At 39.1% G+C, this 14,514-nt stretch overlaps 1 protein-coding gene across 1 annotated transcript in view; it reads left to right on the plus strand.

Annotated features, from left to right (window-relative positions):
• Positions 1 to 265: 265 nt before the first annotated feature.
• Positions 266 to 14,514, plus strand: part of rasa2 (RAS p21 protein activator 2) — a 33,066-nt gene continuing 18,817 nt past the window's right edge. Inside the window, exons 1-6 of the mRNA XM_005933154.3 lie at positions 266 to 443; positions 3,270 to 3,393; positions 10,284 to 10,387; positions 10,489 to 10,583; positions 12,450 to 12,526; positions 14,341 to 14,424. Of these exons, the coding sequence (XP_005933216.1) occupies positions 386 to 443; positions 3,270 to 3,393; positions 10,284 to 10,387; positions 10,489 to 10,583; positions 12,450 to 12,526; positions 14,341 to 14,424 (542 nt within the window). The 5' untranslated portion in view covers positions 266 to 385. The remainder of the gene's footprint in view (positions 444 to 3,269; positions 3,394 to 10,283; positions 10,388 to 10,488; positions 10,584 to 12,449; positions 12,527 to 14,340; positions 14,425 to 14,514) is intronic.

Consider the following 14,514-nt stretch of genomic DNA (forward strand, 5'->3'; position numbering starts at 1 on the left):
TAAAAGCGGGCATAAAGCGTACAGGGTTAACTTAAAGCGCTGGCGTCCGAGATTAGCCAAGCTAAGCTAAGCTAGTGCCACAAGTCAAACTATTATCGTGTTATCCGAAAGCGTTATGGTTGCATAATGAATGACACCAAACACTCACAGAGAGAGAGGGGGACCTTAAATTCCTTTTAAAACTCCTACTAATCACACTGCTGCGCCAGCCAAAGGAAGCTCGACTTTAGAGGAAGCTCCAAACATTTCAAGGCTGGAGCGTGTGCGGGACTTGACGTGACGCTATAGTGGGACTGGCTTTTTCTCCACTCTGCCTGCATTCATAAACGGATATGATAAACCAGCTCTGAATGCACCGGAGCAGCGACAAAAGTCAGCTCTGACCATGGCGGAAGACGACGACGCTAAGATACGGATTTTACAGAGCCTGCGGGGTAAAATATGTAAGTGAACCGACGTTTTGAGAGTCTCGCACAGTGTGAGGGGGGGAAGGAGGTCGAGAGCTGTGAGACGGAGACCGGGAGGGGTGCGGTGTGCTATCAACAGTCGACTGAGTGAAGGCAGAGACAGGCGAGCTGGTTCGTCTGCTGGCTGGTGCCTAACGTCAAGCTAGCCTAGCATGCTAGTAGAGGCTACTAGCTTGTTGTGAATGCATTCATTCATCGCGCAGAGCCTCGCCGCCACCATTTAATACCCCTGAGCCTATTTTGAAACTGTGACTCTTATTTTTATTCGTATTTTTTTTTTTGGCAGCTTGAAGCCAAGTTAAATCAGCGTCGGGCTAGCTACTACCACCAGCCTCTTCAGTCAGTCGTCACCAAGCTAGGAGCCCATTCAGCTATTCTCACTGCGGGCATCTACCAGTCAGGCAACTCTAATGCTAAATATTAGACGGCAATAACGTTATTTCCAGCTACAGCACAGACTTTAAACGCACATCGGATTGAAAGGCAGCAAAGCAGTGGCTGCTCAACCCTTTAAAGTTTCACGTTAGTTGCTCATTTTTAGCCGGACACCAACCTTATCTTAACTGGGAACCACTAACTTATTTTTGCTAATAAATCCAGTATTGTTTATTGGCGTTAAAATAAAAAATAAACCGGTTTCTTGAAGCCATTTGTGCGGTTTGAAATGCATGTGGAGGCTATCGTCATAAAAAAGATTATCGTGTCATCAAGTGCCACTAAATTACTGATTGAAAAACAGATGCTTGTTCCTTAAAAAATAAATAAGAATAACATCGTAGTTACTTAAATGCCACAATCATCCCGTTTTTGTCAAACGTCCAAACTGGAAATCCCGACTTTAAAGTAAAATACCTCAGCAGAGCCTCGGTGTCCTCTCCTCGCGGGTCAGCTCCTGTGTGGGGGTATCTGCCTGATGGATTTATCGTTTTGTTTTCTACGGCTTCTCTCTACGAGCGTTTTAACCACCTTTTTTAATGTTTTAAACGTTACACAAGTAGATTCCTTCATTGCAAGTTTTTGGTTTTAGATAACAGGGTACTGCATATGGCGCAGTAGATTTGCTTATTTTCAGTGTTAATACCCATTCATTAGCCTTCATCCGCTTCCCCACCATCCTGTCTCCGTCTTCAGGTTTCGGTTTGTGTGGCACTGCTTCTATTAATCACATGAAATTTAACCGACTGGTTAAATGAATGCATTTGTATTTAATGAGAGCAATATTTATTACTGCTGTATTACTGAAATTATGTCGTGTGTTCATTCTTTTTAATAGCCACTCGTGATACATTTTCAGTTTCCAAATTGATAGTAGGCACTCATGAGTAATGGGTGAAATGGTGTGTATTTACTGTAAGACGAGTATAGGCCAGCTACCATGTAATGCTTGTATTGCTAGGAACACAATAGGAAGACAAATGTCAGTTTCACTACTATGAATTAATGAAAAAACAGTAAGCAGAACAAAATAGAGGAACTATCATGGCATGTAACTCACTTTGCAGTCTTGCGAAACTCCATTCTTCCTCGTTCACACTTTGTCCTTTTTCCTTTAGCCTACTTCAGTGGAGGTGGCATTGTGTGAAGATGTGTTTATTGTGACAAAAAAATTTCCAGTGTACTTTCATCTGTGTCCTTGTTTGATTCTCATATTAAAGGTCCTAGGGCTTACTCACCCTTTAGGTCGTGGTTTCTTTCCACAGGGAGACGCACTTCTGTTGTAGTGAAAATGCTATGAAAGGGCAAAGATGGATCAAGTGATGCCTTATGTGTTTGTCTTTTTTTTTCTTCTTTTGCATATGTGCTTCTGTGCCCTACTCCCACCACGACATCCTGGTCCAAGTTTAGTGACAGCTTGACCCTTTTCACTGGCCATTCCTAAGATTAGACACAAACCGCTATTAATAACTTGTTAAAAAGCTGATCTCACTGGCAGCTTTTCTTAATTAGGTCCCTACCTGGGCTTAGGGTACCGGTCAGCAGCTAGAGGGCTAATTTAGACCATCATGACCCCTCTAATCTAGTAAATGGCCTAAATATGTTACATTGTGAAGTTATTTATAGTGCTGTATTTTTGGTAACAATTAGCTGTACTGGAAATCAGCTTTACCCTATGTGGCGCAGCTTTTGTGAATTGTTTAGATATGTTGTACTAAAACTCCATGATATGTAATCTGAGCCTGCCTGCAATGATATGGAAGTAGTGTGTTACAAAGGTGTTTGTCATTTGTGAATCAGCGCTGTGCTGTCACCATTGGTTCTGCTGAGGAAGTCGATGTTTCATGTTTTTAACCACATTTGAGCGTCAAGTCTACTTCAGCTACATCCGCTCTGCAGCCTACCCTGGCAACTGGCAGGAGTCTGTGTCCCCCGAATGAACAGGGGATGATGAACATCAAAGCAGAATTTTAAAAGTGTGCTGAAAACGACTGCAATCATAAATCTTCTATTAATTTAGGATTCCTGTGTGCTAAGTCGAGCAAATCAAATCACTTTAATGTAAACATAACGATTTTTTTGCTTGTTTATTAGAAGTAGCTGCAAAATTAAAAGCTTATTATTAATTATCAGACTGAAGATGTATTATTTAGAGGTCCAAACCTTAAGCTTAATTATATTAGCACATACATGGACTTATCACTAAAATTCTGATATACAATTGTAAACCAAAAGAGCTACAGAGGTGAAGAAATATTACTGATATTGCTACTTGTGTTGAAGACAGCTTTTTTTAAATTTATTTATTTTTAAAAAAAATATTTTTGCTATAATGCTAGGATGCTAATGATGTTCTGTTTGCTGCAGGTGAAGCTAAAAACCTGGGTTCTGTCTCGGGTCCAAATCGACAAAGGGATCTCTGTACTTTTTGCACCATAAGTCTGGATCAAGAGGAGGTGTTCCGCACGAAGGTGTTTGACAAGAGCGTCTGGTAAGCAGGATAATCTTGTACTAATATGCTGATTACAGCTGCAAATCCCAATGCCTTTTTGTCTTCTCTGTTTCAGTTAGGGTTGCAGTTTGGCACCTGTTACTGTGCTATCATGTTGTGATTAGGTTAAACATTACTTGTATTAGTTTCATAAATATTAGTTACACATGTAGGCTTCAGTTAAATGCAACTACATAATCATTATGGCTGCGTGAATGCCGAGGTGAGAGACGGCTAAACATTAAGTTGACTAGATGCAGCTAAAGGAACTTAGGAGACTTTTTTCTGATAGACTGTGCAGATTTTTTGTCTTTGCACTCATGTAGAGTACAGATTAGCTTTTTTTTTTCTAGTCCATGGTGTCATTAAATCATTATAGATATTTATTAAACCTTTATTAATATAAACATAGAATTGAAAGAGATCACAGTAGCTGCATCACAGATTTTGTGGAAGGCCAGTAAAAATATGTGAAATGGTAGATGTGAAAGGTGTGAAAAATCTATTCTTACTCACACACATTGATAGACTTGTCACCTATAAAAGAAAGTTATGTTTCCTGATCATTGCAACACTTCAAAATGTCAACTTTTTCTTGAGAAAACAATGCCTTTCTTTTACAAGTAATGCTGGCTATTCAAGAAATCCAAACATTATCTGTTTCGGGTTTAGTATTTTAGTTTTGGTGTTTCCGCCTCACTGTAAACATTTTAACGTAGAAAAAAAATCTTTCTTTGGTTCATTATGTGCAGTATAAAAATCCTTTCCATCAAATAAAAAAAGCTCTTCTCCAGCTACTGTGTATCATTAGATATTGAATACGTCCTGGTTGACTTTTCATCTTTTTCAGTCTGGTAAATGTCTTTCTTTTAAGTCAGTGTTTTACACCATGATATTTGTCCTTAAAATGATTATTAAGATAATATTTAGACTTATGTTTTGGAGCCCATTTTAATTATTCAGCTATGCTGTCTTGAATTTATTGGTGAGTACGAGCCACGTGTACAAATACTAGGCATTTATTTGTGGGGTAAAAGTTTAGACTGCTTACTTTGCATGTTCATTAAGAACATTACATTTGGCTGCTGTTACTTGTGTTTTCATATTTTAAGTTTTTCTTTTTTTTTGTTTGTTTTAAAAAATAATTTCATAAAATAAAAAATCTCCTTTTGATCAGATTTTATATGGACAGAGTCATACTGTCTTTCATGGATGAAATGCAGTCTTTCGAATACTTAGAAGCTGTTGAAACATGACTCAGAGCTGTGTGTGTGTGTTCGGTTCCCTTTAAGCTGGGAAATGTTGTGTGATTCTGAGTGAAATGAGACATTATGCCATAGTTACATGTTCACAGCCAGTTCAGAGAAAGGTGTGGATATTATGAAACGTTTAAGGGTTTTTTTCTATATTGCTGCACATTTAACTTTAAACATAGTCCTGCCCTCTTTAGGCATTTCATAACTGTTCTTTTTTTTTTCCTCTTTCTCCTGGTTTTTTTAGTGCAGTTCAACAACACTTTTAGAGGCTTTTTCCTCTGTCACTCTCAGCTGCACGAGTCCACTATTTATCGCATCTTAATCTATATGGGTATGCGCTCTGTTTGACTCATGCCTGGTGTGTATGTGCTCCAGCCTTCAGGTTTTAATAACTATGATTGCTCCCTTTTGTGGTCAAGTGGCTTTCTCACTTAACTTGGAAACTAGGATGACAGCAGAGACAAGTGGGTGTATGGGTGGGTTACGGTAAATAGTTCTTTGATGTTAAAGAAGATATGTGGGTGTAAATTGGATTGGCTGGCCAAGCCCAAGGTGGAAGTGTTGAGAAAGATTACATCATTCAAGATGCATTAATGGACTGTGTGGCATTTGCATGTTCTCCCTGTGTGTGCCTGGCTTTTCTTGGTACTCCGGCTTCCTCCCACAGTCCAATTTTGAAGTGGCTAAAGTGACTGAGAATGTAAGCCCATGCTAGCCCTATGAAAGACTGGCAACGTGTCCATTGTGTATCCTGCGTCTAAGTCCTATGACAGCTGGTATGGGTAGGTGAAAAGATTCCTACTTTATAGAGGCGGACAGATTAAAGAGCTACTCATTAATAAATATTGATACATATGTGATTGTTTACAAGTCTTTTTTCAGTTTCTTTTTTTAATGAGGAAATATCATTGTAAATTAAATTTATTAAGCCATAAATACACCAACAAGCTCTACACACACCTCTGAGAGCTACTTATTTACAATGTGTTTATAATTGGCCTATCTATACCTAAAGCAAGTGTATATCTACTGAATACACTAAATGCCGGCTGTCAATTAGTGCGCTATTACATTTTTTTGTTTTTTTCTCAAGCATTGTCAGCTTCAATCTCAGTAAATCTAAAAGAGAAGGACTGCATTTTTACTTGAACATGTGGACAGTTTATCTAGCCAAGTACTGTTCAGTCTGTTTAGGGACAGGTGGGCAGGCAGCACATATTAAGGTAGCGTTTAACCTACAGTCTGCTAGCTGCTTGGCTCAAAGTCTTGGTCACGAGGCAGCTGAGTGGCAGAGATATTCTGACCTTCTCTCCATCCCCCAGTTTCTAAGGGGCAGTCAATCCTGTGGTGAATAAGGCATTTGACTGTAAGAGTGAATATGTTGTCTGTGTGATATCCCAGCAGTGTGCTGCAAAGCTCTACAGGGTGTACTTGGCATTTTGTAATGGGATGACTATTGCAGAACACAGTATTGTGCAGAGGTCCGGAGCCACCCTTCATTTCTTTATATTTTGCTAGGAAAATAGGAAATGGGTGCAGCGTTTTACTGAAATGTGCAAACATGCATTGAAATACAATAAGGCAAAAAAAATTGTTTGACTTTCAAGCTTGTTAGAATTGTACAATCTTTGGTATGACCACCTTTATTTTTCAACTCTCTTAGGCAGCTTTCTTATAATTTAAGTAGTCTTCAGGAATAGTTTTCCAGGCTTCCTGAAGGACATTCAAAGCTCTTCTTTGGATATTGGCTGACTTGCTCTGTTCTGTCAAGATGATCCCACTTTGCTCTTTGGAGACAATCCATGACTGATAGTGTCCCACTGTGTGTTTTTTCTGTCCAGGTATGCTATTACTGCATTGCCAGGGTGTTTGGGATCATTGTCATGATGAAAAATAAAACTGGTGCCTATGAGATGCTTTCTATATGGTATTGAATGGTGGTTTACATTTGATGGAACTTTTCTAAGTTCATAATTCCATCAATTTTGACATGGTCCCTTCCTAATTCTTAAAGACATGGATTTCAGATACTGGTCGTCTGTTCTAGATGTTGTTTTTTTGTTTTTGTTTTGTTTAAGGCGTGCCACTTCTTCTTTTGTCTTCCACTTGTTGAGATTCCTCAAATTTTTTTTCAACACCATAACAAGATGTGCTAAATTTTCAGCTAATAGCTCTGTGGGAATCACCTTTTTGATTCAAAAAGACTTTTTAAGTTAAACTGTGTTGTCTTTTGGTATTTTTCTGTAGACGCAACTAAAGAAATGAGAACAAATTATTTGTTTTGTAACGAACTGCCAGTAACAGAGTGCCTAAAGATACAATTTAAAACTGGTTTGTTCAAGTTGTCTGTTATGTGTAGACACAACACTGGTTCATTCCTTGAGTTAGGTGCCTTTTTATATAAGTCGTGAGTAGGTTATGATTCATAGGTCAGTGTTAAGTAGGTTTATAAACATAAAAACATTCCTCTGAAAGTCATCAGGAAGGAGGACTAGACTGAAAATTTGTGAAAAAGCAGCTAATGTCCAAAGAAAAGCTCTGAAACATCGTCAGAGAACCTGGAAAATTAATTCTCAAGACCATTAAAAAAAATAAAAATATTTGAGAAAGTCTGGCAGCTTGGAAACAGAAATTTAAAAGAAATGAGGGCTGGCTCAAGACTTTTGCACAATACTGCATTTCTCTGGTTGCAGCATTGGGCATACATGCAGAATTGTATCTAAATGTAACATTGTAACAATGTAACATGACAATGTAACACATTGTTCTGTGATCTCAGCTATTCACATTTTTGCATTTTAGCTCTTTGCATTTTACTCTTATAGTTTACTTGTGTCACAGTTTTTGCATTTAATTCTTAAAATGTAATTTATGGAAGACACAGGAATATAATGCAAGAGGGGAAAAATACATAGATTTTGATTTTTCTTAATAAAGTTACACTGTATGTTCAGGAAATCAGAAGAAAACTGGTAAAAGTGACAGATTTAAACCTACAAGATATCAAGAACATTCCCCTCAGCCACGATGAGTCATAAGGGCACCCTGTGTCGTCCACCTTCTGCTCAACCAGTTCATTTCCCAGTATTTTAACAAATCCTGGCGGTGTTTATGACAGTCATGTGATATTATTATTACGCTTATGTCCTAACACAACACCATGTTACATGTACTCAATAATTGCCCATTATTAAAATTACTACTTAACATGGAAAAATAACCCCAACCATGTTTCCACGGCACACACATGCACACTTGCTAGATAAAGAGATTTATTCTGTAGAGGAATAAACTTAATAATCAACACATCTACATGCATATTTTTTTGCATTGTTGGTGAGCAAAATACAATATTAATAACTAGGAATGCACCAATTTGCCGTTTTTATTTTATTTTTCACTCCATGATTGTATGAAGTATGAATCAAATACAGTATAAAAATCAATAAAGCTGCAATTTTTAGACTGTACGTGACAAATGGATGCAAGTAAAAACTGTTTTTTACATTATTAACCAACCTATTGGTGCCCATTTAATAAAAGCTCAGCATAAAAGTCTCTACTGCTTTTTTTTTTTTTTTCTGTCATTCATGGTGACAGTATTTATTTTTTCTTTATCTCATCCTCTGTTCTATTTTAGCGTCCCCCTCCCCACAACCACCGAGCAGATGAGCGATATATAAAATGATGCTGATGCAATGATAATGTGCAATAAAAGCTTTAAAACCAACTTAACAAACAGGAAATGGAAGAAAGGGAAAGTCGTCAACTGTAGTTGACTGCTGTTTGTCAATAAATCATAAGTAAAACATAAGCTACTACAGCAGTTAGCAGATTTGAAATTGTTCCAAAGTGCTGACTCGTTATTTTTATGTCCATTCATGCCGCTAACTCTTTGTCGATCAAAGTATACCCTCTGGGTTTACTAATGCATTGCCACTGATGTGTGACGTAGTAAACATTAACAATACCCAGAAGTCAATAGATCAGCCTGTTGTCACATATACCAGTGCAGCTGTGCAAGTCAGCTTTGGTCCTATAGCAACTGTCAGGTTTTGAATGTTTGGTCTTGTTTTAATGTGTAACATTTCTGCGTTCACAGTGATATCAAAGTTGTCTTTAGTTATTTTGAGTTGACACCCATAATGGCAGGAATTGCATAAGTGAGAGATTGTTAGACTGAAAAGTGAAACACAAACAGTTTCAGCCATAGAAAAAAGAAAATGCATCCCCTTTAAATTCTTAGATTTTGCATATCAGGGCATAATAAAAATAATCTGGTGCTTGGCAGGTCTTCAAATTGGGTAAATGCAACCTAAAGTCAACTAGAAAACATGACCTGTTACACAAACGGATACCTAACAAAACCTAAGCTAAAATGCAGAAACGGTGTGAGTGGGAAAAACTAAGTACACTCTATGATTCAGTAGCTTCTAGAACCACTTTTAGCAGTAAGTTGAAGTCATCATTTTCTGTATGACTTTATCTGTCTTACAGAAAACGATTGCACCTTCTCTTTACGCTGTTGCTTCAGTTCATTGAGGTTTGTGGGCATTCGTTTATGCACAGCTCTGTTTCATCCGGGTTGAGGTCTGGACTCTGCCTGGGCCATTGCAACACCTCGATTCTTTTCTTTTTCAGCATTTCTACTGCGCATCTGCTGCTGTGCTTGGATCATTGTCCTGTTGCACAACCCAGTTTCACGACATTATTTCATCTGGGATTAATCAAGAAGTTTGAATCAGAATCAACCAAGCTCTCGCTGTCTGATGGTCTCACATTTGACTCTGGAATACTTTAGTATACAGAGGAGTTCATGGTTGACCCAGGGACCTGTAGCTGTAAAACAAGCTGCAATCATTAGCCCTCCTCCACCATGCTTGACAGTTGATGTGAGGTGTTTACGCTGATATGTTGTGTTTTCACCATGCGTGCCAATGTAGTTTTGCAAACCTTGCCACTATCTTCTCGTCTTTCCAATGAAAATCTATCCAAATAAGCTATACTTGTTCATTCTTTTTCCAAATTGTACTGTCACAAACTGTAGCATTTGTCCTGTTGCCTAAGAACTGTAGAGTCTGACATGTAGCTCTTTGGTTTTTTGCAGTCTCTGAGCATCGCACAGTCTGTTCTTAAGGTGAATTTGCCCAAATGTCCACTCCTAGGAAGACTGGCAACTGCCTTTTATGGTTTCCACAGTGAGAAATGATCTTTTAAATGGCAGAATGATGGTCTTGTAACCCTTCCCAGATTGTGGAAGAGAAGTAACAGTTGCTTTGAGACAGTTGCTGATGTCTCTCATTCTTGGTATTGTGTATACACACACCTGAATGTTCAAGTACGTCTGCTTACATAGAGGTGCTCACACTTGCTGATGATCATTTAATCAAGTGCATTTGATTAACTGATCATCAGGCTGCTACTTGCATAGAAACAGTACTTAATTTTATTTATTTGTTACAAAATACTTCTGCGTTTTGTAATTCCTGTCAAATAAATAATGAAATGGTGCATTGCAGGTCAGTTTACCTCACAGTAGAACCTTTGACCACTGACTATACTCATTCTCGCTTGTTCCCTTTTCTACCAAAAGAGATAACCTTGTTAGCTAATTTAGACCTCTCCCTTTTACAGCCCTTTCTACGGAGAGGACTTCTACTTTGAGATCCCACGCCCATTTCAGTGTTTATCCTTCTATGTTTATGCCAAGAGTGTTTTCCAAAGGGACCTACCTGTTGGTGAGTAACATTTAAGAGGGCAAGCAAGTATATTTTCTCATCTCGATGAATGTGTTGATTTTTAACGTGTGTGTGTGGGTTTGTGTTGCTTTCTCTTTTAGGCAAGGTGTCCATCCGGAAGGATGACCTATGTAAATACAGTGGGAAGGAGCACTGGTTTAGCCTTCAAACAGTAGATCCTAATTCAGAAGTCCAGGTAATTTCTAGGAAAGCTGATGACTCACAAGTGTAAAAAATTGACCCTGCTGTATTTGACCCTTGCCCCTTTTTTTTTTTTTTTTTTTACTGCAAGATTACTCGTACTGCATAAAGTTCCACTCGCTTGGTCATCAGCACAGCACAGTTAATGATGATAGTCTTTTACAGCTCACAGTACCCCAACATAGCGAGCAGGAAATCTGCTCGCACGTAGTCAGAAATTTGCATGCAGATAAGATCATTTCCATGTCAAAATAAGGCTTAATAACCTTACAAACTCAACTCTTCTCACTAACAGTCCGGATGGTGACATCCGGACTGTCACCATCCCCTGCTCAAAGAACACACTGTCCGAGTCTTTTTGCATGGAAATAGAAAAGCAATACGCAAGTGTCCAGTTTATTAGTGGCAGACTCTTAATGTCATCGCACGATGGCAGCTGAAAAAAGGCAATGTTTGTGGCACAGAAGTAAAGACATTTGTCTAACTGCACATTTAACCTGTTTAATAGACAGCAAGTAGCTTTTTAACCAACACCACCAGAAAAATATAATTGCTTCCATAACTGATACTATTTCCCCCCCACTTGTTTTGTTCTAGCCATCTTCATGATTTAGACTAAAAGTCTTAAAATTTGTATTTGAAATGTAAGCACACTTAGAAAAGAGTAATTTCAAGTCTTTTCTCCTGCACATTTATATGATGTATAATTAAGAATGCATGCACACAAGGAGAAAGCTGTTGCTAAAAATGATCCTGGGCTAAAATACTTTATCGACTTATCAGGTGTTTTCGGTCCATCGTCTTACATTTTTTGTTTTCCAGCATTTTATTTTTATCATTTATTTTTTCATGAGTGCAGTTCTAGTTTCTGTCACATATAGGGCATATATGTGGGCTGCTCTGTTTCAACTGTACATCACTATCTTTGATCAGATAGTTTTTGTGGCGTGCTTGTATTGGGTGAAACTATAGCACACTACCACTTCTGTGCTGCTGCAGCTAACATGTTGACTCTAGCTGCCATTAGCCCACGCCAAGACTATTCTGGGTATGTGCCGCTACACTGATTCACTCACAAGTAGACACTTTCAACAGCAAAGTTACATCAGTGAGCGATGGAGGTGTTGTTTCAGTACCTCTCTGGTTTGATTTGCAGCCAAACAGGGGGGCTGTGTGAACACCCTGCGAGCAGTATTAATTTTAGGTAACCTGCTCAGTTAATAGGGGTCACGGCTGGAACGTGAGCGTTAATTTGGTGAGGATGCTGGTTCATTTGGACGTATATTGGCTTAAAGGCCTGTGCTGCATGAGAAAGGAGTACTTGCCATCTCAGCCAAGTGCTGAATTGCAGAGACGGAGTGCAAGTGTGGGGGCGTTTTGTTTAGCTCACCCTCTGTTGCTCACTCTCTCACTCTGTATCTCCCTCTCTCGTTCTCTCTGACACTTCCGAAGGCAAGACCGGCAGCCTTCACCACATCCGACTCCCCTAAAGATCTTTATGAGTGATTTTGAACATTTTTTTTTCTTTACATTTTTAAAATTCACAGCTGTTGTGGCTCTTGTCACTCTCCTGGTTCTCCCATTAACCTAAATCAAGATGGAGTATGAGGTGGAGCAGGACTGCAGGTCTTGGAGAATAAGCAGAACCCATTTTGAAATATGACAGCGAGAGAGATGTGCAACTTAGTAACAAATAAACATGGTGTGCAAAAGTATCGCATATCATCAGTACTGCAAGCCAGATTTTTATCTTGTTTACGGCCTACATAACTTTTGACTTGTGCCTTCACTAAAGACTGTAGACTCATGGCCTGAGTAATGTGTAACTTCTTAGAACGTCTCCTCTCCTCATGGTCAACAGGGCAAGGTTCACCTGGAGATGCGATTGAGTGAAGTGATCACAGAGAACGGATCAACAGGCCAACACATATCAGTCCGGTGAGTTCTACGAGTCACTTGTTTCCTGTCAAGTGTGCTGTGAGTACAGTTAGTTTGAAACTTTGCAGGGAAATCATGACAGAACTCCAAAGCTTGAGTCAAGTGAGTATTTTCACTGGCTAAAGATCAAACCTTCACATTAAGCCCAGCAAAACAAGTCTCCAACATAAAAGGTGTTAGGTAAAAGTTTGAGTAATAGCGCACAGCATACAATCCTAAACTGACTGTCCACACTTTTCATTCTGAGCAACAACTTGTTTGAGAAAGAAATATGTTTAAAGTTGTTTAAAAAAGGGAAAAAAAAAAAAAAAGAAGTCATCATTGATAAAAGTTTCAGTATTGCTTGCTAATCTTGGGTCTCGGTAGCTTATTTTTTGTGTGGTTTTAAGTGTGTCACAATATTCCTTTATCATTCACCTTTACTTCCGAGCTGTACATTTCACATCACACAGTTTTCACAAGCACAAACCGATATAAGGGCAGATAATGACGTGGGAGGATGTTGAGAGAGAGAGAGAGAGAGAGAGAGAGGGGAAAAAAAAGAAAGCGCCCATTGACAGATTAGGCTGAGCATGTAAATTTACACACACGTATGTGCATGTGTATGTCAGACCTCTTGCTGTTTACGTATGTTGTTTTGCACCCCCACCATTCATGCTTGGAGAGCAGGGTAATGAGAAGGAAGTGATGGCATCTGAGCAGGAAGCGTGCGCTTCTCACTCTGCAACCGCTGTGGTTTTCTGCTGCTGTCATTCAGTGTTTGAATCGGATTGTTTGCTTAAACCGTCGGCCTGCTCACTGTCACCTGTGCGTAATTGCTCTTGTTTTTCTCCATCGGGTCGACCAGACAAGTCCACGAAGGGCGTGAGGCTCATCGTCCCGTTGCAGGAAGCTAATCGGAGCAAAGTTGCATCGCGTCGAGTTAAAAATGATGTAAGAGTGAGGCTTTAGGGAATATTGTTATGACAACCTTGAAGATGATACCCAAACATCTTTACATTCAGCTGCTTGGCTTCTCCCTCCGGCCCCGTTTAGCATAGCAGGCTGAATTCATTCTTATTCTCTGCTGACTTGTGCTTAGCAGCCACATCCTGTTTAGACTGCTCACAGTGCCTGTTGTCACCTGAAACACCTGTTTTGTTTTGTTTTGTTTTGTTTTAAAAAGATCCTTGTGTGACGCCAGTCAAACGTGAGGTCAGAGTTTCTAATGATATACTGTAATCTAGTTTAATAATCCAGTGCTACATTTAAATATAGTTCACGCTCCATGTTGTTTTTGTTTTTTCCAATGCAATACTATATAAACTTGGTTTGTAGTATATGCTTGTCAGTTGAGCCTGATTCCTCTTTTGGTGCAGAGTCATTGACATCTAACATAACTAAGCAGGTTTGTGAACAATAAATAGGGTGATGCAGTGACATTTTTAATGATTAGGTCTTTAAGCTTAATGTGCAAAAGCATTTACGGTTTCTGTTTTGAAGACAGGGTGTTTTTCTTATTGTTCCGGTAGTGCAAACCATACAAGGTTTAACACTAAAAGCATTTCCACTGAGGCGTCTGTTGAACCAACAAGAAATTATTTACCATTCACGCACCCGCGGCACGGCATTAAAAGCTAATCTCTCCCAAGGTCTGGGTCACTTTAGGGCCTGTCAAAGTGTTACTGTGTGAAATATTGACGGTTATGGTCCAAGGTGAGCAGCTCCTCAGTGTTTAGAAAGGCGGAATCATAAGATGTAACAAGAATGCTATAACGGTATAATATAGTTGCCTTTATTTTATGTTCTTTCTCTTTTCTTGTGTTTTTATTCAGGATAATTGAGTGCAAGGAGCTGCCTTTGATCAGTGGGCAGAACTGTGACCCCTATGCTACTGTGTCACTTGTCGGACCTGCCAGGTAACTCTGAATTTCGCGCAGATAACAAAATAAGTTCTTAGTGTGTTACAGAATATAGAAGTAGCTTGTTTGTTCCTTTTTTTTTTAGCT

The sequence above is a fragment of the Haplochromis burtoni genome, unplaced genomic scaffold (assembly GCF_018398535.1).
Source record: "Haplochromis burtoni strain Fernald_Lab_line unplaced genomic scaffold, NCSU_Asbu1 Contig_160, whole genome shotgun sequence".
Taxonomy (NCBI): Eukaryota; Metazoa; Chordata; class Actinopteri; order Cichliformes; family Cichlidae; genus Haplochromis; species Haplochromis burtoni.